Source organism: Trichomycterus rosablanca, chromosome 5 (genome assembly GCF_030014385.1).
Source record: "Trichomycterus rosablanca isolate fTriRos1 chromosome 5, fTriRos1.hap1, whole genome shotgun sequence".
NCBI classification, from domain to species: domain Eukaryota; kingdom Metazoa; phylum Chordata; class Actinopteri; order Siluriformes; family Trichomycteridae; genus Trichomycterus; species Trichomycterus rosablanca.
The window spans coordinates 37,627,518-37,652,469 of NC_085992.1; the positions used below are offsets into that span (position 1 = coordinate 37,627,518).

The 24,952-nt window shown below is 37.0% G+C and overlaps 1 protein-coding gene across 6 annotated transcripts in view; it reads left to right on the top strand.

Annotated features, from left to right (window-relative positions):
• Positions 1 to 879: 879 nt before the first annotated feature.
• The window catches only part of gbf1 (golgi brefeldin A resistant guanine nucleotide exchange factor 1), a 103,007-nt gene continuing 78,934 nt past the window's right edge, over positions 880 to 24,952 (top strand). For 5 of the 6 annotated variants that reach the window (XM_062996134.1, XM_062996137.1, XM_062996136.1 and 2 more), the window contains exons 1-3: positions 880 to 967; positions 5,061 to 5,163; positions 5,425 to 5,491. In XM_062996134.1, coding sequence (XP_062852204.1) covers positions 5,068 to 5,163; positions 5,425 to 5,491 — 163 coding nt within the window. In that variant the 5' untranslated portion in view covers positions 880 to 967; positions 5,061 to 5,067. Of the gene's footprint in view, positions 968 to 1,050; positions 1,119 to 5,060; positions 5,164 to 5,424; positions 5,492 to 24,952 lie in introns of those variants that run through there. The other variant, XM_062996135.1, reaches the window with a different exon arrangement.

The following is a 24,952-nucleotide window of genomic DNA, read 5'->3' on the forward strand; positions in this document are numbered from 1 at the left end:
ATATTTCCAGACATTAAAATGTCAATCTTCTCTCATGGCTGGCATGTGCTTCCTTGCGAGTCTTTGTTTCCATGGTTACAACATAAACAAGTGTTACCTTCAAATGATTCCCTACAGAAACCATACACTGTTGCGGTAATGACGATAATGCTGGGGACAGTAAAATATTGCTCAAAAATATGCATAGGTTGTACAAATATGAAAAAATTAACATTTTGTTTTTTTTTAAGTTATTATAAAACTCATATTGTGATTTTTATAATGAATTGATCATGTTTTAGCATTTTATTAGAGCAGAGAATTTTTTAATCATCATAAAAAATGGAAATCATAATTATTTTGGTATGTAATTTTTTTTTGTGTTGCAATGTATGATGTTTTTAATACCTAAAATATTTGTTTTGTAATAAAGTATTTTTTAACACAAATTTATAACCTAGGGACATAATAGTTCCCCCAATTGAAGAATCACCCTTATATAAATGAAAGTTATGCGTGCATATTACGTTTCAGGCTCAGGTCTGTTTGTGATAAGCTTTCTGTAAACATGGACAGCACTATTGATTCTAGTAAGCAGTATTTCGTCACTACTAGGATTCAACCGTGCATGATGGATAAAGTGGGCGTTACAGTGACTCATTTACATTTGTCAAACTAAAACTACATGATGAACGTGCTGTTTTATAACCGGTCATGTATGAAAGTTTAAGAGTTTTAGGATTTTATATGACACATTTACAGCGTTAGAGAATAAACATGCCTGGTGTGATCGAGTATTACGAAAGAAAGACTGCAAGCGATTGGCTGGAATAGGGGAGCGTGTCAGATGAAAACATCATGGTAGGTTGCACTGAAGGCTTTTCCACGTCAGTAAGTTCACTAGTAGACCGGCTAGCTAACCCAGTGAGATTATATACAAGCACGAAGTATACAGAGCAACCGGGGCATGACGTGAAATTATCCAAATGTAAGACTTTATTTTTAATGCGCTTGTTTGGTGTCATTTCTTTAATGTGCGTCGTAACAAGAAACGTTTATTTTAATACATAGTTAGCTTGCAGGCTAGCTGTAGCAGTGGAAAGCGTATCGAACGCCATTTTGGATTGGCAGCTGTACAGGTACTATATATTGTGTATATTTTAACAGTGAGACACGCTTATAAATATTAAACAGTGTCTCTCAAATACTGCGACTTTAGACTAAAGTACATTTTTACTGACATTTTCTATATGACCACATTTTACGTCATAGCCGGTATGCTAATATGCTAACATTAGCAAGCTAACGTGCAACTGTCAATATCTAACAGTAGAACCCACTGTTATTATATATATTGTAATATTTGCTTTAAAGACAGCACTAGTAATCGTTAAAACTATGTTTAGGCGAATTAAAGTGCCAACAATGCTTCTTTACCTTTGTTTAGCACCTGTTAAAACAGGCCAGATTTAATTTGAGTTGGCATTGCAAAGTCAGTCAAATAAATAAAAGCTGCTGCCACTTTAATCAAATCCTGAGGCATTTGGGTCTGATAGTAAATTTGGGTCTTATGATAAGGTGATGGGTTCTTTCTGTGTGGTTTGCATGTTCTCCCCGTGTCTGTGTGGGTTTCCTCTGGTAGCTCCGGTTTCCTCCCACAGTCCAAAGTCTTGCAAGTGAGGTGAATTGGAGATACAAAATGGTCCATGAGTGTGAATTGACATTAAACTTGTGAACTGATGAATCTTGTGTAACCAGTAACTACCGTTTCTGTCATGAATGTAACCACAGTATGTAAAACAGTTGTAGCCTAGTGGTTAAGGTACTGGTCCAGTAATCAGAAGGTTGCCGGTTCAAGCCTCATCAGTGCCAGGTTGCCACTGTTGGGCCCTTGAGCAAGGCCCTTAACCCTCAATTGCTTAGATTGTATACTGTCACAGTTCTGTAAGTCTCTTTGAATTAAAAGCATCTGCTAAATGCCGAAAAATGAAACTTTCCTACTGTGTGTAAAACAATACTAATAAATAAATAAAGATAAGGTGATGCCAGTTATTGTAATTATTTACTCCTGGCGACTGTATGAATAGGGTTTCTCCAGAACATCTCACCTTCTGTTTGGGTCTTTAGATTCTTTGTTGTATTTATCCATCTTGATGCAGGCTCTCATCTTTCTCTTTTACCTTTAACTCTTCCAAACATCTTTTTGGTTGAACTGATTCTTCTCACTGAAGTCAGAGACTAGGTTTGATTCGTCAAGAATCCATTTGATTCAGTGTCTTCGTCAGCACTGAAATTTGAAGAGAATAATATTACTCCTGTCCCACTATTTCTGTAAAGAACCACAGAGAAAGCCATATTCTCACTTTTCGTTTCCTTGTATACATATGCAGCCATTCTATATATTTTTTGCTTAATGTGCTTTGACACATATATTTATCATCTATTTGGTACTATTGGAGTAGAATATTATTAAGAAATGTAGCGCACACAATGTGCATTACAACACCTCTGTTAAGCTTATCTAGAATGTGCATAGTCAGCATTAGAGACAATATAATTATTGGCAATTCTCTGTGTAATATAGGCAACCAAAATGTCATAATTAGAGATGGGACGATCGATCGGCTATGAATCGGTATCGGCCGATTTTTAATCAAAATATGCTATCGGCGATCGGCGATATTTCCTAAAAGTAGCCGATCCGATCGTGTGATATATAAAGATCACGTTAAGTTAACAGCTCAGTGGATTGATCCAGACTTTGAGCTACGAAGCACCAACCATCACCATCACCATTCATCAACCATCGTACAGAAACCACAGTGAAAGCTCTTCATGACCTAAAATAACATCATTAACGTTGTGCATCATACATACGATGTAATTTTGCTGATTGTAATATTAACTTTAAAAAGATAATTCAATCCGGTCACATCTGAGTCGATTCTATCAGCACGTTATATAAACTCCTGGTTCACTTTGGTAAATCGTAAGCGGTTCTTACTTGTGATGTAGATGAGAACAGAAAACGTTACAGAGCCAATCAGAGGCAAAAGTTTATTCATTACCAAATTCGTTAGTTCAGGATCATCTGCTGAACTTTTAGCTCCTTAGACGGAACGAGTCTGACGGTCGGTTACAGATCTGTGGTAATAGCAGTTTAATTAAGCTTTTTAATGAAGCTTTTTAATGTAAGAGAGTCACACAAAATGTTCTGTATTAGTTGGTGTTTATTTAAAACCACGACATTTAATTAATAACAGTAAACACGGAGAGATAACTGAGAAGAGAAACTTACGCTTCGCGAAAAATGACTCGTGAATCAATGAATCACTTATAGCGATACAGTGAACAAAGCGTCTCTTCTAAAGGCGCACACACAAACACGCGCGCGCGCTGCTCCGGTTTATCTTCACTGTGAGGCTCTTTTTAAGTTTATTTATTTTAATAACTGCTAACCCCCCGATCGCAATCGGCTATCGGCAGATGTCTCTGAAAGGAGATCGGAGATCGGAATAGGTGCCAAAAACCCCGATCGTCCCATCTCTAGTCATAATTGTGACAGGCCCATTGGCAACACTTATTGTTGCCACTTATTGTACTGTACAGTATATAAACTATATAGAGCTCCTGAAATAAGCATTAAACCTTCCACAAATTATTGCTTAAATGCCTGTTAGCAGTTATTTAAAATAACTGTGACTACTTGAGATAATGATCTGGTCCACATTTATTACATTATTGCATTTACATTTATTAAAAATCAAAAACTGAAATCTCTCATTCACCAAAATATTTAGACACTTTACTTAATAATTTGTAAAATACTATTCTGCAACAATTGCAGCTTCAGGTCCATGACTGTCAGTGTTTTATTAGCTGTTTTTCTCTCTAAATATGATTTTACTGAATAAGCACTGTGCTTGGGATTGTTGTCATGCTGAAAAATAAAAACATTTCCAATCGATTCCAATTCGCCAACACCACTGACAAAACTGTAGCCCCAAACCAGGAAAGACCCTTCACCGTGTTACAGTAAAGGACGCAAGCACTCATTGTTTCATCTGTCTCCAACTCCTCTTTTCTCATATTTTTGATGATTTGACCCAAAAATTTCAAACTTGGGTTTGTCACTCCATAATACTCATTTCCACTGATCTTCATTCTAATTATTGTAAGCTTTAGCATATCTTAGCCTTTTTACCCTGTTACCCTTTTGTAAAAATGGTTTCTAGTCTGCTACCCTTCCAAAAAGTTCATTCCGAATTAAGCTTCTGCAGACTGTATAAGGGTCAACCTAGCATCCTGATGAAGCTGCCAGATGTATTGCTGGACTTCTTCTGGTCTCTCAAAAAAGAAACTCTAAAAACTTCTTTCTTTAAAAAAATTCTTTAAAACAGCTTGAAAACCACATCTTGGGTATACAGTTTGTTTGCTGATTTCTCTTCGAGAGTGGCCTTGCTGATGCATAATTATAATTTTATATCATTCAAATTCTGTGATCTTTGGCATTTTGAATAGAATGATGTATGTAATGCATTTTTTGTTAAGCCAAATAAAACATGACCAGCCTAAGTCATGCCAAGGACACCACCTCTGAAGGTCTTGTATTACCTGGTATCAGGCTGTTGCCAGCAGTTCCTACATTTCTGTATGTTTTGAGGTTTCCTGTGCTATAGTGCATCTTAGTGCCATTTTTATGATTCACACTTGCCTGACTGTTATTATGATGCCCAACATCTAATAAAACCCTGACCATGTTTCTGGCTGCGTTACTTTGTAATTTGAAATTTGTAAATGCAGTGTACACACGGATTTTCTGAATAATTTAATAAGGTTAAAAAATATAGACGTGGACATGGGAAGAGACAGTCTTTTTAAACTGTTGGACTGTTAGTTTACGCAACCCATCCTTGCTTGTAAATGACTGGAATGGATTTATATATTTTTCTCCTAACAAAAACGTGTATTTGTCAGAGTCTAATATCAGCACTACGGGCCGTGGACTGTTTGCCTTTAACAGCATGTCTTGTGCATTTTTTTACTTCAAATGAAACTGTATGTTCATATTTGACTTTTAGATTCACTATGGTGGACAAGAATATATACATCATCCAAGGGGAGATTTCAACAGTTGTTGGTGCTATCAAGAGAAACTTCAGATGGAGTACACACACACCATTGGTAAAATGACCTTTATGTGTTACACACATGTACATGTACTTATCTTGATGACAATTTGTATGTTCTTTCCAAGCAAAAATATTTTCAAAACTCTTGCAATAAGGCCTGTTTTAAATAAATTGCACATGGTTTATAAAAATCAAAGACAGCAATTACAAAGCAGATACACTTTAACAAGTAGAGAATGAAAATCAAAACAAAGTACTGTAAAATCAACAAGTGTTAGAAAATGTATAGCTTATTCTGTTTACCCTTTCACAGGATGAAGAGCAAGACCCTCTTCTGAACAGCTTCAGTCAGCTGAAGGAGACACTCAACAATATCAAAGGTTAGCCTGCATTATACTTTGGTCTTTCCTCTAATAGCCTCATTTTTAATCAGTTAGGATATAATTATTTCAGCTTTTTTATTATAAAAAAAAAATCAAAGGTTTGAGGATAAAAATCTTGGCAAAACTTTTGGCTTAAAGGTGGGTTTGAATGAAGTCTTCCTGGGGTTGTATCAAACTTAAAACCAGGAAATCTGTTGTATGCTGTCTTCTATATCTGTCTTAAATGACCACAGACCTAAGCTCTTATGGCTATCAAAATCAACATGGAGTTGTGAATATATTCTAAAGAAAACATGAAGACTTGGATCTTTGTTGGTGCTTAACAGTATGCACTTGAGAAGAGGATGCAAAAACCATCAGTGTTTCAAAACATTTTGTTTATCTGCTAATGTTGGAACTGTTATTTGGCTTGTGTTGTGTGTTGAACCCCTCTGGTAATAATACAGGGGCAGGTTTGTGGACATGGCTGCTTGTAATTTCAGTGCCAACATTTGCAGTAAATATTCTCAGATGTAATCTTGTTAGAAATCACTGCTAGCCTAGCGGGACTGACACAGTAGTAACAAATGGAAATAGGCCAAGGTTGTTAGTTCATTATAATTAAAGACATTATTGTAGTGCTAACTGTTCATCAGATAAGTATGGTACAGTACATCATTACAGCACAATCTTTTAATACCTTAAAAAATCCTTTAATTAATTAAAATACTACATTTAAATGTAATTATTTAAAATTCAATGTGTGACTGGTTCTGCCCACAATGTAAGGTAAAATTGAATCAAATAAGCAAAGACCCATCTAGCATTTACAGTACCCCTTTTTATGCCAGTGTTTAAAGCATATTTATTCAGCTGTGCAAAATATCCACTGAGGAAAGGGATGCCATTTACAAGTTAGTCAATATTATATTCTCGTCCTCTTATTGTTGGACTTTTATTCCACCTCATAATTTAAAGAGTCTCATGGAAACAATTTCATTGTTTGTTCATTTAGTTTTCTAAATGCCTCATAATGAAGAGGGCTGCCAAAGTAAATGTTATGCAGTCCTGTGCAAGTGTTCTATTTAATGTAATGAATATTATCTCCCAAATTCATTAGTGAGAAGAGGTTGTGTTAGGGTTTTGGAGGTAGCCCTTTTTTAATATTGTCTGCCACTGGTATGACGTTTACTGGAAAGAGCTACGTGTTGTCAAAGTAAATGTGTTAATAAACCTATGCTTAAGAATGCCCATTAGGTGGTTTGAATAACGAATCTAGAGTTTTAATAGTTATTTATAAACATTAACATTTTACTCGTGAAATGACACTTTGGGCAGCACAGTGGCTAAGTGGGTAGCACTGTCACCTCACAGCAAGAAGGTCCTGGGTTTGATCCCCAGGTGGGGCGGTCTGGGTCTTTTCTGTGTGGAGTTTGCATGTTCTTCCCGTGTCTGCGTGGGTTTCCTCCAGGTGCTCCGGTTTCCTCCCACAGTCCAAAGACATGCAAGTGAGGTAAATTGGAGATACAAAATTGTCCATGACTGTGTTTAATATAACCTTGTGAACTGATGAATCTTGTGTAAGGAGTAACTACCGTTCCTGTCATGAATGTAATGAACGTGTAAAACATGACATTAAAATCCTAATAAATAAACAAACAAACAAAATGACACTTCATTTGTGTAAACTGGACTGCACGCTGTCTCTTGTGTATTTTCTCTTGCGTGCAAAAGTGCTCCAGATCTAACAGATTACTGTGGCAAAAGTGACTGATGTTTTGAACTGTTCATAATTCCCTCCACCTTGTTTAAAACCCCAGTTCCAGCTGAAAAAAGAGACCCAAAGCATAATGCTGCTTCCACCATGCTTCACTGATGGTATGGTGTTCGTTTGGTGATCCTCAATGTTGTTTTGTGCCAGATATTCCTTTTGGAATTACAGAAAAAAAAAATCCACCTTGGTCTCATTAGACCATAACACATTTTCCCACATGCTTTGGCGGACTTGATGTAGATTTATGCAAAATGTAGCCAAGCGTGGATGTTTTTCTTGCCACTATATTTTACAGCCCTGATATATGAGAATGCAGGAGATTGCTGTCACATGTAGACAACCAGTACCTGTCAGAAATTCCTGCAGCCCACTGCCACTTGCACAGCCATCGATCTAATCAAGGAGAGCCAGACCACCACAATTTCTCCACATGTCCAGTCTGCAGCCACTTTTTGTCACCTGCCAATGTGGGGATTCCCACACAAAGCAGTATTGTGTACAGAGAGTCACAGTGGTAAGGGACCCTGTTTGACCTTTCTCGCCCAGAAACACAGCTAATTGTGTTTGTGTGGATACCAGGCCAGGTTGGGGTCTCTGCTGAGATTCAAACTTATTTTAAATACTATTCAGGGGTTTGCTAGTGTGTTAACTTGCTGCGCCACCTGAGCGCCTTCAGTTTTTGATTTAAAAAAACACTCAAGACCTTTCACTTTGACCTTATTAGTGATTAAGGGTGAACCGATGGCTACGATAACACTTATTTTAGTATATTGTTAAACCCAGAACTCAGTGAAGTGTACACAAGTCCACAGTATATTTTGAACCACATGCTGTTAGATTTAGCCCTGCTTTTTGTCTTATTCAATTGCATTCTTGATTGGCTGTAGGTTGGATGTAACCTGTAATTTCCAAGCTAAACTAAATTTATTCAGTACTTTAATGCAAGTATGCAAGACCGTTGATGTGCAGCATATGTAGTGATATTATGTAATGAACTGTGTTTACTGTAAGACTCTTACATCTGAAAACTGGTCAATACAGTAGTAATTTGTTACTACAGTGCAGTAACTGAAATTAAAATTTGATGCGACTCTGACTGTGCAATAGTTTTACAAGGCTTTGCTCATCCATCACTGCTTCTTGGGAGTCGATGCAAGATGTGACCACTGAGCTGCATGGGTTAGGATGTCACTTTAAGCTTCAGTCATAATATCACAGTCTCCATATGTTCAAAAGAAAGTCCACATGATTAATCGGATGAAGCATGCAGATAGTGACTTAAGATCCATAACAGGTTACTAAGGAATTTTCATGTTACACAATATGAAATCTGAAACTGTAGTCGACACTGTTGACAAGTGGCAGTCTGTGGGTATATGGAGAGTGTTCATGGGAAGTTTCCTAGCTTCCACTGCCTCCTTCTTTCATCTCTCGGGAGCACTGCTAGATGGACAGGAGCGCCTGCGTTTGGGGCCTGGGAGGAATCCGCCATGCTTTTTCGCTCCATCACAACCTCCTTTCTCTGCCAATTTGACGTTCAAACACCAGTTGCTGCTTTATAGTTACTGTTCACATTTCCGTAGCAGTTACTATGATGGTCTGTCATTACTGCTTCGATTCATTTACGCCGGCTGTGATACAAAGTCTACGAAAGTATCTAAATAAGGTTTAATAATTTGGACTTTGCTGGACCTTTGTGTATTATTTTCATTAAGTTTCTTGTTCTTATTTTAGATAAAAACTTGCTGGGCAAACTCTATATTTTATCTAAATATAATTGTAAATTTCAAATGCTGTGACTACCTGGATTACGAACTAAATCTTGTATGGTCACATGTTTGACTTGTTTAGGACACTATTATTTTACTCCCTTTTTTAAGTGAGTCAAATGTAGTTTATTTAAACACAATATTATTTGTAATTCCATGTAGTTTAGTTCATACTCCTTGTATTTTTGTTTAGAATTTAGTTTTGGTTTGCATTTTTTAATATCTACTGTCGGGATGGGCTGTACGTGTTCAGCTGTTTGCTAGATGAAAGCTCACAAATACCTTATACATTTTGGTTATATTTTCAAACAACCTCCATGTCAAACTTTCTCCAGTTTGACAAAGGTCCTGTTCTCAGTCCCTGTACTGGTTGTATGATTGGCAGGAGCATGTGCCGCATGGCAGCAGCGTGCAGCTGTAAGAATTTCAACTGCAGCTTTGGATGGGTAAATATAGCAGAGGGAATTGTCAGGCCGTGAGATGGATTGTTCTGGGAAAGGAAGTGTTGTCTCTTCTTCCACTTTTTTATGCTTCTAAAACAAAGAATAGCCTGTACAGTCAGAAGTCTTAAACTGTAGCATGTTTCCATGATCAGCATTTGGTTTTGTTAGATACGGCAGCAACAGTGAAAAGCTGAATGGGTTTAATAGAGCTAGGTAACATACAACAAGCTGTGGTACAAGTTTTATCTTAATCAGTTAGAAAAATCACTCAGGGTTTCTCTGAATTTTGGTAGTCAAGAGAACGTGAAATAGCTTATCTTCATCTAATAGAATTTAATAAAATTAATTTAGAAACGGCAGTTTGATTTGAAAAATAATTAGTGTTTAGTTAGTGTTGTTAATAATAAGTGTTTAGTTAACTGATCCATCTTATATGGTATTAAATTGCTACAGATTGTATAGTCTGCAACAACGTATTTTGTTGAGTTGATTTTGTAATGTAGTCCACACTATCATAATGCTTACAATAATCTGAGTCAGATAATACAAAAAGCAAATATAGAAATACTAGAAGAGTGTAGCTTAGAAAGTATGCTCTGAAGCATCTGATTCTATAAACTGCACCAATTTCTGATTTTTTAAATGAGTTGTCAGGAAGTACAATAAAATGGTTAATTTTTAAAACCAGTAAATCTTCTAAACCAGTAGCTTGTAAAATTGTAGAAAATAGAAATTTATTTGTACCATTTCTCGCTGTTTCCAGTTCTATTTAAAAAAAAAAGTCTTTTTAATATGTGTAGTCTTTCCATGTATATTTTGTTTAGAGCATTTGTTAACAGGCTAATATACTGATAGATTTATATTTTTCTGGTTGTTATATGTTTTAAATGGTGTTAGTACATGTTTCTAGTATATTTTGACAACATAAAATGCATCCTAAATCATTAAGCCTGTATTTTACAATGTAAAAGCTTAGTGGAAAGTAGTAGCTAGTTTTCATCATTCAGATTCTGTAACACATATTATTTTTCCACTGTCGACAGGGGCAGGCACTCAGACATGCGTTTGCTAATCCAGAGCTTCTCTGAAAGTACAAACAAGTGTGTTAAGGTGACAAATGGATGTTAGATGATTGGGTGTTGCTTTTCAGGAAACCGTTTTTATGATCTGAAAGGAACAGGCACAGACACATTAGAGGAAAGCGGATCAAACTGCTTGGTAAATCCAGGCTTTTATAATGAACATTCTGGTTTTAAGAAACGGATATAGTGTGAAATCAGATCTAGCGCCGATGTCGGAACAGTAAGCCACTGGGGAGGATTGTTGGGGGGTGGAACGTGAACCATTGATCAACTCAAAGATGTAGGTCTGTTCTCCAGTTCACATTATATTTCTTTCTAATTTTCATGCAGCAGCTAGCGTCAGCCTTGCCTCGCTAAATCTTTAAATCTTTCTGCTGTCTTCTCCCCCACTATCTGCTACACTGAGGGTCAGATTTTTGAGAGGTCTGCTGAGAAAGCTGGAGTGCTAAATCCCCTTATTTTTATTCATACAAATGCAGGTTTCCTCTGATTGACAGCATTGTCTCTTACCCTTTCCCCACCTTCATTCCCTTACCTATTTTTTTAACAATAAGAAAGTACAAGCCACAACTAATTGACTAGAATTGCTTGAACCTTATGAGTGAGTAGGATGTAATTGCACTGCACAGTGCACCACATGGAAATACTTTCCTCACTGACCTTTATTAGACTCATCTCTTGTACCCTGAACAAAGGACAGAGCCAAGATTACTTAGCAAGGTTCTCTTGCTTGATCAAATTAGTCGGCTTGCCTTTTATCTGTGCTTTTTTTAATCTGAGCAATGTTTGAGCCCTCAGTGCCTCTGAACATCTGACTGCTACCAACATTACTGTGTATTTATTACTGCCTATTTTTTACTGGCATACCTCTTAATGTTGGCTTACACTGCCCCTTAAATACATTACATCATTTTGGTACTTTGTTGGTTGTGTATTTGAAAACCACTCAGATATACACCGATCAGGCATAACATTATGACCACTGACAGTTGAAGTGAATAACACTGATTATCTCATCATCCCAGCATCTGTTAGTGGGTGGGACATTATAAGCAGCAAGTGAACATTTTATCCTCAAAGTTGATGTGTTAGAAGAAGGAAAAATGGGAGTTTGACAAGGGCCCAATTGTGATGGCTAGACGACTGGGTCAGAGCATCTCCAAAACTGCAGCTCTTGTGGGGTATTCTCATCTGCAGTGGTCAGTATCTATCAAAAGTGGTCCAAGGAAGGAACAGTGGTAATCCGGCGACAGGATCATAGGCAGCCAAGGGTCATAGATGAATGTGGGGAGTTAAGGCTGGCCCGTGTGGTCCAATCCAACAGACGAGCTACTGTAGAACAAATTGCTGAAGAAGTTAATGCTGGTACTGATAAAAAGGTGTCAGAATACACAAAGAATTGCAGTTTGTTGCGTATGGGGCAGCAAAAGGGGGACCAACACAATATTAGGAAGGTGGTCATAATGCTATGCCTGATCGGTGTAAGTGTAATTGCAAACAACTTATAGAGGCACTATAGACCTATTTTTTAAACATATTTTAGGTGTGATAGCTATGACCCCAGAGTACTTGGAAATGCACTTGAAAACAGATTACAAATTGTGTGTGGGGGGTGGGGTGGGATCAAATAGGGGTTGAATATACTTTCCATGGACTACACAAGTATAGTAGATGTATAAAAATGTTTAATGACCCCTAAAGTCTGTTTACAACTTTTAGCTTATATTATCATGCATTTGTCTAACAACTTTCCCTTCTTTTTTGCTCTTGTGGTAATTAAACAAATGCGTTTTTGTCAGGTCTTTAAACACTATCCTTTTGTCCCGTGTTGGAATCTGTCATCTGATGTTTCTCTGGCATCCTCTTTTTGTATTCTTTCTTTTTTTGTCTTACTCTCCTCAGTGAAACTCAAGGTCAAGAGCAAGCTGCCTTACGCTCACAGCTGTGCATGAGTGCCGGCATGTCCCAGGGAGGCCTTCACTCAGTAGGCCGGGTATATCCTGCACTCTGGAGACCTCATGCTGTTCTTTTGCCATTTGATATCTGCACATATATCTTACCCAAGCGAATGGCAAGAATGCGCTTAGGAATAAACAGTGCAAGAAGAAGAGCCATAACTCAAATTAATTAGCCACATATTTAAATAAGTTTAGTTTACTCACTGAGGCACTCCACCATACGCACAAGTAAAGAAAGCAGATCAACCCACCAATTTGACGTTTGAAGACTGAATCTATTAGCCATAGCATTTGACACGGCGTTAAGAATTTAACAACTACTGACTGAGGCATATGCTAGAGTGAACTGCCTATGTGTCAGTAATTTGTCTAAAGGGGTTACTTCTTAATCCAGCTAGTAAACCCTAATGTAAACCAGTATTTTGGTCCTGATTATTTGTGTTTAATGTTCATGACACTGAAGCACTCTGAGATAAGAGAGAGATATTTAAAACAACATTTGCTTTGTTTGTTCCTGAGTAAGCCACCAATGTTAACATTTTAACTGCTAGTGTATTTAACAAATTCTGAAATGACAAATTTATTTATTATTTATTAGTTTCTTAATGCCACTAGACAAATACTATTAATGAACTCAGTGAAGTTAATCATTTACAGTCTTTGGTCTTTAGAAAGTGCTTTTTGTTTTATTTTTGTTCATTACTAAATGATAAAATATAGTTTGGAGAAAATTAGATTTCGGCATAGATTAATGTAACGTTTAAGTTTGGACTAGTTTAAAATATATAATTTATTATAAGAATTTTGTATTGACAATTTGAGTAAGGGTACTGAAATAAAGTATAATAACAAGTAATAATAATAATTGGTACAATAATAAATATAGGTATATAAAAACCTAATATTGGTATAATAGTAAAGTATTTATTGCCCTAAAAGCTTAAAAATATCTTTCTAATCTTCCTAGGAACTTAAAATGATTTGGCATTGTGTGGTCATTACACTGACATGTATGTATGACTTTGGGGAATTACCATTATCCTTTGTGGGCTTTGATAAGGGTTTAATGTACCCCTTTAAAAACTAACCCTGTAAGTACAATAGAGATGGGACTAGGGCTCTGACTTGTTGAGTAACGAGCATTTAACTAGAAGGGAATTTACAACTGCTCTCCCCTGAGGAGTGAGGCCTCCTTTCATTAGGCCAAAACTGCAGTCCTGGGTTTCTATTACAGTGTAATGCTGCTGCATGCTATTTCTCAGATTTTTATGTGTCCATTATTATGGATGTCCTAAACTCATTTTTAATTGTTTTTTTTATTTGATATTAGAACTGCTCTTATAATAATCTTCAAGCAGTCACTAATGGGTTAGCATTTTAAGCCGATCTTGGAGCATGTACTCCCTATCAGATCACAACATCCTTGTTTAAATCTGAGCCAATACTAATCTAGCATTTTAGGCCAGTATCTGCCTCATACCAATATGCAGTATAAGAAACAGAACATCTCTTACTGATGCACTTTGTCAGTAGTAGTTTAATTGTTCCTTTTGCATACAGTAAGTAAGTGTTCATAACCAATGTTATTTTGTTTATTTTGATATATTGTGTCTGTATTGTAGTCACAGTGCCTCTGGCCTGTAAATTAATTAGCCTCTACCACAAAGTCATATTAACACAGTACTGTTGTTTAAGTATGCTAGTTTTGAGCCTTTTATTGAGTGTTTTTTTTTTAAGTTGATTGGATGAATTTGATATTCATTGAAGTGTTTTGTTCAGCAGGTGAGTTTTAACAGCACTGAAGAAGGTGGTATTGTCAGTTTAGAGACAAGCACATTGTGGCCTTTGTGCTGTGGCAATAAAACACTCCATCATTCGGGATGATGAATGCGCGTTCCCTTTCTGCCATGCAGTCATGCAGCCCTGGTTAGTAGCTGTAAATCTGGCCAGTTAGCAGTCCACTAACCGGCGACTGACAGGCGGGACTTGGGCCTGGTGTGAGGACAAGATGCAACTGTTGTTCTGTTTCAGAGCCTCTCAACAATGTGCTGAGTGCATGGAGGGGCCTTGCACAACCATTAATCACAGACTAGGTCTGTGGGTGTCTAGCAGGCGAGCAGAGTGTGAGCTGGAGGTGGAAGTTTTAGTGGATCGTGGGAGGTCTGGTAGTGATGAAGGGAAGGTACAGAGATGTGTTCCTGCTGCGAGGTTAAATACCTCACACTTATTCCTTATATAATTCTTAAATGAATTAAAACACTACAGTAAATTGCAGTACGGCATGTACTATTTACAGTGTTTATTGTAGAATAAATATGAGTAAGAAAGAATTCTGACTTCTTTTAAAAATTGTTTTTATTTTTACTGTGGTTATGCAAAATTAGTACATAAATTGGTGCCTACTGAGAGAAATTGATTTGTACTTGGTCTTAACACGCTCTTAAAATAGTGATGCTTCTTATGTCAAGAGCATCAGGGAAATGCAGATTTCCTCAAGTTACACTCAGCTTTATTTGTGGGAGATGTTCTAATCCCTCATCAACACACCAAATGATTTTCAGCAAACAAAGCTGCTTAATTGCTTTCTGCTTTCTAAATTAATATCATACTATTGTAAATAAAAATAATCCTCTGTTTATTTTAATTAGATCAACGTGCAGCAATAAATAAAGGACCACAGTATCTGTTACTCATGCATGCAAAGCCCATACGAATAGTAAAAAGGCAGTGTCTGATCGTGGCTTTGTTAGCTGTACATGGATGTGCTCGGTATATGTCAGGAAATGCAACCACACACTGCTTTGCTTAATAAATTGAAGAGTAATTACATTAATAGTGTTGTCATAATTAGTCCTTTCCTTTATATAAAATTGTGTGAAATTTGACACATCCAGAGATAAACCCCTGTAAACCCCTGGCATTCCTGTATACTAGACATGTTCCTGAAGGGCTGTCTCTTTTTGGTGTTGCGTCTTCAACCTGATTTAGTAAATTTTGGATATTCTGCACATTTATTTTATGCTGACTTTCTGCATCCAGTATAACATCCGATAAACTACTTTGACTTTTTAAAGTCTGTTCTTTTGCTCCCTGCAGCTCCCAACACATCTCTTATTTCTCTACCCCCCCCTTAATATTTTTTTGGTATACAGCTACAGTCACATATGAAGCTATTTCGTTCTATGTGTAGTGGGAACCAGGCCTGTGAATGCTGGTGTTTTTGTGTGGCCATTATAACTTTTTTATTTTACCAGCACTAATAATACAAGTGAAGTTCCCAGGATAATTGCATGCAAGATGTTGCTTATTATTCGTTATGTAAACATGAATGGAATATTTGCTTTACACACATGTTTACTCTATAAGCACAGATCGGTGCATACATAGCACGAAGCATCCACCGGCGTGCACACACAATAAGCACAGTTGTCCCCTTCAGTTATCAATTCAGCCTTATTTCATCTGCATGTTTAATTTTAAATGCAGTATTAAATGCAAATAGGGATAAATAACAGAATTGAATGTTTGACAAGTAGAATGCAAACATCTTTTACTTAAACGATGTGAGGAGAACCAGTTCAGCCTTTATAGTGTAGATTTTAAACTGTAGCTTGTAGCAAACAGTACATTATAAACTAAACGTTTTAATCATAAGGAATAAGGATACAGTTCATATTTTAAAGATCTTCCTGACAGCATTACTGTCATTAGTATAACATGTCAAGCAGAATTTAATATTTATATTCATCAATATCTCCATCATTAAACAAATAATAAAACAATAATGTTAAACACAGATCCACATGTGCAGAGTTTAACATGCAGTCAGACTCCTCACTGACACAAACATCTTCTGTCTGTTATTTTAATGTTTAATTAAATACATTAAAAATTGTTTTGTTCAGTTTACAACAGCAGCATCTTGTCTAGCTATTCTAGCTGGCACATGTGTAGGTTGAGTCTCAAATTAACAGCCTGAACTCTCACTAGCTTTTCCAACAAGCTTCACATGTTGGAAATGAATTGAAATGATCTTTTTAAACGGACTGCATCAATCTAACAGTGATTTCTTTGTCAGTTATCGATTAACTAGATTATCATAAACACGCTGGCGTTCAACAGATAATAAATTGTTTATTTTATTCAAGGTTATGCGTCACTGCAACACTTTTTGCAGTCATGTCTTGCAAGCTGCCATGTTCTCCTCTGCTCTGTTGTGTTAAGGGAATTCTTTTGAAGTGATGATGATTTAAAAAATAACAACTGTTTGCTGGTGGACGTTTTTGCCGGCTGGTTTTAACCAAAAAACTAGCTATAAGCAAGTTGATGTAAATTAGGTGAAGCCTGGACAACCAAAGCACTTAAAAGCAACTATGCATAAACTTTGGTGCCACTGAGCAACTAGTTCCTTATCAAGTGCTGGATATAGTAATATTTGGTAAAAATGGAAGTAAAAATAGTAAAATAGAGTACAGGATCTCTGACACTTTTCTAGTTATAAAGTCTCAGAATAGGGATGTTAAGGTGGTGCAGTTATCTTTTATGTTAGACCACCTTGGCTGGTCGGGCGTTTACACAGACATTATTGGCAAGGTGGAGGGGTGACTGAATCTCTGAATCTCTGTGCGCCCAGTATTTTCCAGGTGAAATTGGACCTGCCATGACCCTGACCAGGATAAAGGGGTGGATTAAATTAATTGACCTACTATTATTTTATACTTGTACAAGAACTTGTTTATTGTATGTTTTAACACCTCCTAATGCAATTGCCCTGTCATTTTTGTTATCGTCTTGAAATAATCTACTTTCTTTTCAGTTGGTGCTTAGTGAAGCCTCTGGTTTAACCTATATTGCATTCTACTGTACACTATACTGTAAATTGTAAGATTCCAAATGCCTTTTTTAGTATTCATAGTAATTGGAATTAGGTATTTATTCTATAAACAATATAGATGCAACCAGACTTGGATCTGTGTTGCAGTAGCATGTGTTCTGCTTGGCGGTCTTAAATAAGGTTTTGTAGAAATTAAAGAATACTGCTTTTGTATAAGTGAATCAATACTATATTTCTGTGTTGGATGAGGAGACACATTTTAACAATATTGGTGGCCTGCATCTAGACAGGTATGTGTAGTGTAAAAACATCAGTGAGGATATGCAATAAAAGCTCTTCTTTAAACAATTTTTATGCAATACTTGATTAGGGATTCCATGCATTTCTGCTGACAGTTAGGAGCTGTGCAGTAGGTAAAGGTTGTATCGTGAATCTGGGTTCAATAGTTGGCTAATCCTGAGCAGATGGTTTGCCGATATAAGGGCTAATATTAGTATTGCAGAGGCATTGCCTTGTGTGATGTTCAGACCTTAAGCCTAGGGCATCCTAGTGTGAATCCCCGACTGCCTATATGGATAGGGCTAATAAACCTCACTCTGCACACAGCTGTTTGTTATTTCATGCCCCATAAGGGCCCGGTGACCACGAACAATCTAATACACATATCTAATTGTGCATTAGCGCATTGAAGTCCAACAAGTCTAAATCCACTGACTGACAGCATTATTGGCACATAAAATTTAAACAATGTTGTGGTCATGTCGCTATTCAGAAAAGATTATGCTTTCTTAGTCATTTTATTAGTGAAATGTGCCTGCTGTCCATTTTTTAAATACTTTACATAAGATCTGTGGCTAATCTGAATCACATGTCTAACAATGAACTAAAAAATTATATTTGATGGCGCCGTGCTGAGTGGCAGCCGATTGCAACAACTCCTTTTCAGAGATGTGACCTTTAACCTATATTAGGTTGATCCTCTACCTTGGTTCTTATTCCTTTACTCATTTTTTCTGATGTACCTTGAGCTGTTGTAATACTTGACTTTCCCTCTGGGATTAATAAAGTGATATCTATCCACTTCCCCTATGCATTTTGGCAACCCCTGCCTTTCTCAACATCTTCAGGCAGAGAGCCATAACATGAATGGCTGCACACACTTTTTTTTACAGTGTTTCTATAGCAGTCTGTGTGTGTGTTTGTGTATGTAAACCTACAGAGGGGAAAATGCTGGTCTTATTTTCTATGTGTTATTATTTGTATGTATTGGCAGATAAAAAAAAAATGGGACATAGGCATCAGCTTAGAGTTTCTATATTTATGCATCAAGTTTTGACTTTGCATATTCACTGGGCTATTTGCAGAGTGTCTATTTAAAGCTAAATACATTTCTACCAAATGTGTTTCCCATTTATGTCATCATAAATATTTGGAGCAGTTGAGCTGCATGTAAATAGACAAGACATTTACAACCACAAATCAGAAAAAAAGAGTTGGGACAGTTGGGACATGTTATTTTTAAACATAATTTTTTCACTGATTTCTCAACAAAACCTGAGATCCTCTGTCCATCCTTGCTCCTCAAAGACGAAGCTTTTCATAAATACTGCTTTTGTTCCAAATCAGGAGTATAATCAACTGTTCTTGTCTTCTGTATGAAATCACATCATTATTTAGTTTTTAAGTTCCCTCATTACATCAATTCAGGAATGGATGTATATTAACAAATAAAATGAAGTTGACCAGAAAAAAATTATATGTTTGAGTTCATACTGCAATGAAATAAAAGTTTCACACTGTTTTAATTTTCTATACTGTCCCAACTTTTTCTGATATGGGGTTGTAATTGCCAGTGGTTTGGGTGCTGCTGTCTCTATACTCATCATGTTCATTGAACTTGTCCAGATCAGACTCAGTTATTTTAATACATTTCTGTCACCAAATTAGCCTTTATACCCAAAAGCGTGCCCCCAACCCGACTAAAACTGGCACCTCACACAATTCTGCCAAGGGCAATAACAGTCAAGTGATGCCTTGGCATTAAAAAAAAGTAATTCATATTTTAGGGTAGCAGCTGGGTTTACAGCGGAGCGCTATTGTAAAGGTGACGTGGGTCAGAACTTTCTTGTTGGCGTCTGGTGCATGGAGGAGAAACAGGCGCTCTTAGATAATAAAACAACTGCCTGCCATTCGGGGAGCATATATAAATATTCAAGGGAGAAGTGTGACACGCGGCTAGCCTTTCAAATCTTATGATGAGTTCTTCATAAATAGAATGAAAAAGCCCGTATGCTGGCAGGGGTGGGAGGCTGGCTGAAAGGAGAAGGAGCCCACAGCTGACCAGGGACATGCTAACAACCTAGGACGACAAGAAGGTGTTGAGTGCTTTAAAAGTAAAATAGACCTGCCAATATACTGCCACTGCAGCTCCCTCCCTCAACAGTTGCTCATTTTTTATTGCTTCGTGGGGTGCTATTCGAGCTGCCTAATTTACGGACAGCCAAAACCAAGTGGTTATAATTCTTTGTTATTTAAAGATCCTAGCTAGTTTTGCACTGTGTAATATTAAGATCTCTCTTAATGCTGGTTAATTAAATGACTCGCGTTGTCTATGGCTCACTTAGCTACTCAAATTGCTTTGCTTCAGATTTGAGTGTGTTTTATTATTATTATTATTGTATTTAAAATAATGTACTATTGATATAGACCGTCTGCAAACCTAGTGAGTTCTTTTCATAGACAGCATTTTTCATCATCCTACGTGCGCTTTTGAGAAGAAGGCTGTCTAAATTCTTAGTTACCTTAAAATCCTGCCTACTGAGATGCCTTATTCAGTGCGGCACACATTTCTTACAAAAAATCTCATTTAAATGCAGATAATTCTCAGTGATTTGTAATTTTTATACAAGTGTACACAGTACACAGTTTTCTGTACGCAAAGGGAGATGTTAGCTGGGTTGAGTCGCCTCGCCTGGTTGAGTCGCCTTACCCTATAAGTTTAAATGGCCTGAGGCTAACTTGGTTGGCTTAGTAAGCTGACACTGCAGCGGTAGGCAGGGACAGCCGATAAAGTAATCGCTGTCTAAGAAGTGCGTCTAAATAATCTGCCTTCTAAAGTTTGATGTCAGTTAGAATTCTCTCTACTTAGGCAGCTACCTAGGTAGGCAGTGGGGAGCAAGACGGCTCACTAGGTTTTCAGACAGACCAATAGTGATTATATTAGACTTATAAAAAAAAAAAGACAAGTGATTTTTGTCTGTTTTGTTAACCTGGCAGTGTGTTTTGTCACAACTGATTTTGTGGTTGTACAGCCCGCCTTACAGAAGGTCCTGGGTTCGATCCCAAGGTGGGGCGGTCTGGGTCCTTTCTGTGTGGAGTTTGCATGTTCTCCCAGTGTCTGCGTGGGTTTCCTCCGGGAGCTCCGGTTTCCTCCCACAGTCCAAAGACATGCAAGTGAGGTAAATTGGAGATACCAAATTGTCCATGACTGTGTTCGATATAACCTTGTGTGAACTGATGAATCTTGTGTAACAAGTAACTACCGTTTCTGTCATGAATGTAACCAAAGTGTGAATCATGATGTTAAAATCCTAATAAACAAACAAACAGCCTTCCTTACTGTTGAGGAACTCCAGTATCTACTAATAATAATAATCTAGGTCAGATGGAATGCCTTTATTTGTCAAATATACAGTACATGTGTATAGTACAATTAAATAGGTGTTTTTTTGCAAATCGTAGGTGTTCTTTGGAAGTTGGGGTCAGAACGGTTCCCCTGTGGTCTATTAGTTTAAGTGCCTTACAGAGCCGAGATTTGATCCTTTAACTTTACAACTGGTAGCCCAAAGATCTACCCACTAGGCTACCACTGTATGAACTTTGCTTAACTCCAGCTGTGTCATATTGTCCTATGTACATTTAAAACAGTAAATATTTCTGCTAAACTGTCATGGTGGCACTCAACCTGAGTGATAAAATTATTACTTTAGATGTATGACATGGGAGCACTTGCTGAGGATCGGTGTTGACTCTTGCGCTTTAAATTCGCTATTATGACTTCTACCCATAACCATGTAGACAAAGCTCTGAATTAAGGAGTCTGTGCTTGTTAGTGAAGTTCCTTGTTTGTTTTGTTGCTGGGAAAGCTTTTCAATCCTTTATTTGTTTGTAACTGCTTTATTTTTAAGTGACAAAATGAGCTGCAGATAATTAAATTATCTTTAACAAAGTGTTAGACAATGAAAAATGTTGTGCAGTTTTGTTGTAAGTTGTTGAGTATTTGTACCAAAGGCAACTAGCTTGCGTTATGATAATGTTGGTGTAGAAAGATTGCAATAAATAATATGCATCTCTACAGGTTACAGTAATTGTCTTTTAGGGCTGGTCATGGCTTATTTTTCAGTTGCTTCAGTGTTTTAGGTGTCGCCACAACAGATCTGCTACACATACCAGCCCTGGCCCAGATTTTATGCCAGATACCCTTCCGTGATGCAACCCTCCTATTTTTATCCAGGCTTGGGACCGGCACTGAGTTTGCACTGACTAGTGCACCTCCCAGTAGCTAGGCTGATTTGGCCAACCAGTCCCCCCTCCCACATCACCTCAAACAACGACACTCGATTGCTACACAATATAGACCAAACATGCAGTGATAAAATTGGACATTGTGGTAAACCAGAACAATTAAAATTGTTTTCCAGGTTTATTCACCATCACAAATGTGTTGTTCCTTGCCACTTAAACAAGAATTCTCATGAAATGAAACAATTAGTAGAAAATATATGTAGTGCTCAAACATAAACTGCAGTTTCAGTTCATTCTGGGTCAGTTCATGTAACCTACTGGCATTTTAAGGTCAGTCAGAGCTCAAACCTGACCTCAGTTCAGCCTCTCATGACCCCACATGGATACTCCAGAGACCAGCTTTAATTTAATTTACCATGATTGCCCTTTTGAAAACCTTTTACCCTTCCTCACGAACTTCTACCAAGTCAATTCCACATTGTCAACATTCTTTATAATGTGAACATTTTCCATTGGTATTGTATTACAACTAATACTGGAGCAGTTCACAGATCCTAACCATATCAAATCAATTTACGTGCCCTTTGCTTACAAGTTCACTATTAAGCATTAAATGTTTAGAGCTTTTTTACCAACAAGGAAAGACAAAATTACATTAAACATGTCTGTAGGCTTTTAAAATAATGTTTTATAAATGTGGATTTTAACTGCTATAGGGTTAAGATGCATAGTCATAAATTAGGCTAAAACAATTTCTTTCTGGTTTAAACCTGCCTCTGCCAAAGACTGTGGCACATTGTGTGCTTTGTGGTTAAACCTGTTAACTGGGAACAGTGGGGATTGCATGCAAAATGACTGGCATAAACATTATGCCATGGCTTGTTACTATTTTACTTTAGAAAGAGTAAACTTGCATCCATTATCATTATCATTTGCTCAGTTTGATTTCATGGACATTGATTAGCTATGTTTTGTACAGATGCGACAATGGGATTAATAAATTTAAAGCCGTGTTACTATGAGGAGCAGCTGAGCAAATAACACTGAATTTTCGAAATTAACACACTACTAAGGTCAATATAGTCAACAATTTTCATTACAATTAAAATAGCTATACCAAAAATAGCTATATAATAAATTTGCTATATGAATAGCTGTACTATTCATATTTTTGTCATATTGCACATCTCTATCACCCATTCTATTATATTCATTAAAGGTAACAAAAGGTGGAGCCAATTATTTTCTGTTTATCAGGGGTGACATGACCAGTGGCGCAAGTGAGCAAGGAGACCCACTGTTGCCATAGCTAAATATACATCCCTGACAGCTTCATAATGGGTTCCAGGAAGTTCAGTCAAAAATAAAAACAAAGCAACATTTCTAGTTGATTGGTTTTGAAAGACCGTTTTTCCTTGCTGAATGGGAAAAATGTGGACTTCAGCATTCCATGGCAGTGATGCCAGTCGCATTGGATAAGTGCAGCGTTGCATGTGCAGAATGAACTGGAAGAGATAGACATTCAACAGACTGCAAAAACAAGCCATAAAACGTTAAATTAGGATAAACAAAATTAAGGCAAACGTATTAAATAGAATGACCTGTAGGGCCACTTCTTATGTAGGGCTTACCGATTCTTAAGTGTATTCTTATGTGTATTTTCTGCTTTTAAGCTCACTTTCTTCCTGTTTCTTCTAAGTTTTATAGTATAACATAAACCTTGGGTTTAAATCTAGTATAAGTTCGAAAGCATGTGTAGAAAAATGGTTGCTGAATGTCATCAGTCAGTCCTCTTTGCTGTTACTTCATTGTCCTACCATTACATACATCATTAAAATAAGATCTGCCACAAACAATATACATGACAAATTTGTACAAAAAAGCAAACCATTTAGAACCTTATAACATTGTAAGTAGTTTGTATGTTTAAATTGTTTGTCCTGTAACACAATTAAAAAATGAAATAAAAGGCATGCAGTGGTCTGGGTAGTCATCAGTGCTCAGAAGAAGTGAGTTGGACATTTTTTGAGATTGTAGAGATTGTGTTGTTTTTCTAGATGTTTGTAATCTCTAGTGAGTAACTGATTAATACCGATTACTTTAATTAGTTTGGTTTGCTTAGTTAGGTGTCATGGACTTCACTGTAGCATTGTAATGTCCTAGCATAGTGCTAATCAGTTGGTGCTGTTACTTCAGTCAGTCTGTGATTCAGCCATGTGTGCACATGCAAATACTGAGGCTATGCTGTTAACTTTGAATATGCTGATAGGCTGTTGATTAGTCAAGCTTTTTTAAATAGTTATTCATGTAAATTCAAGAGAAATTTTACTGATTTAGAAAGTATTAATACCTTTAGCTTAATAATGTGTGAAAGTGATCTTCAATAAGACCCGCTTTAGAGTGGATTACAGACCAGATGAGCCACCACATTTTCTTTCATCTGCTGTGGGTCAGCTATGCTTTGATTGGGGGTGGGTAGATATATTTCGTTCCGTATTTTATCTTTTTTGACAACTACAGTCGGCATCTAAACTACTAAATTGGATTTAGTCTAGCCTAAAATGGACTATACGGAGTTTTGAGGGTTGTGTTTGAGGGTTTGTGTTGATCTGATGAAAGCAAGAGTTATACAAACACTGTACTCTTTGCAACACTGGCACTTCGTCAAAGGATGTCTAGTGGCCAAATGCTAGGAGAACAAATTTTTTAAATAAACAATGCTGTTAGAACTTTAATTGTGTAAGACATTCTCATGTGAAAGAAGCTTAAATGTTTACAAACACATAACTGACTATTGCTGTCTAAAAAGAATTTTGTCATGAATTCATAAAGATAATGCACTTTCTGGCGTAGAGCCCATGTGCTCAGCTGTCCCACATTACCACACAGTACGGTGGAAGAGCCACTTAACACAGCTCGGTTTAAAATTACCAGACTGCTTGCAAACGGCTGTAGTGTTCTACTCCTCCACCACTTCTGGAAATTGTGTTTGTATTTCTTTTTTTCGCCTCTCCGGTTTTGGGTAAATTGTGTGCTGAGAGATGTTTTATGACAAACAGCAAGTCCCAGGGAAGTGCACTTTAGCCATCACTCGA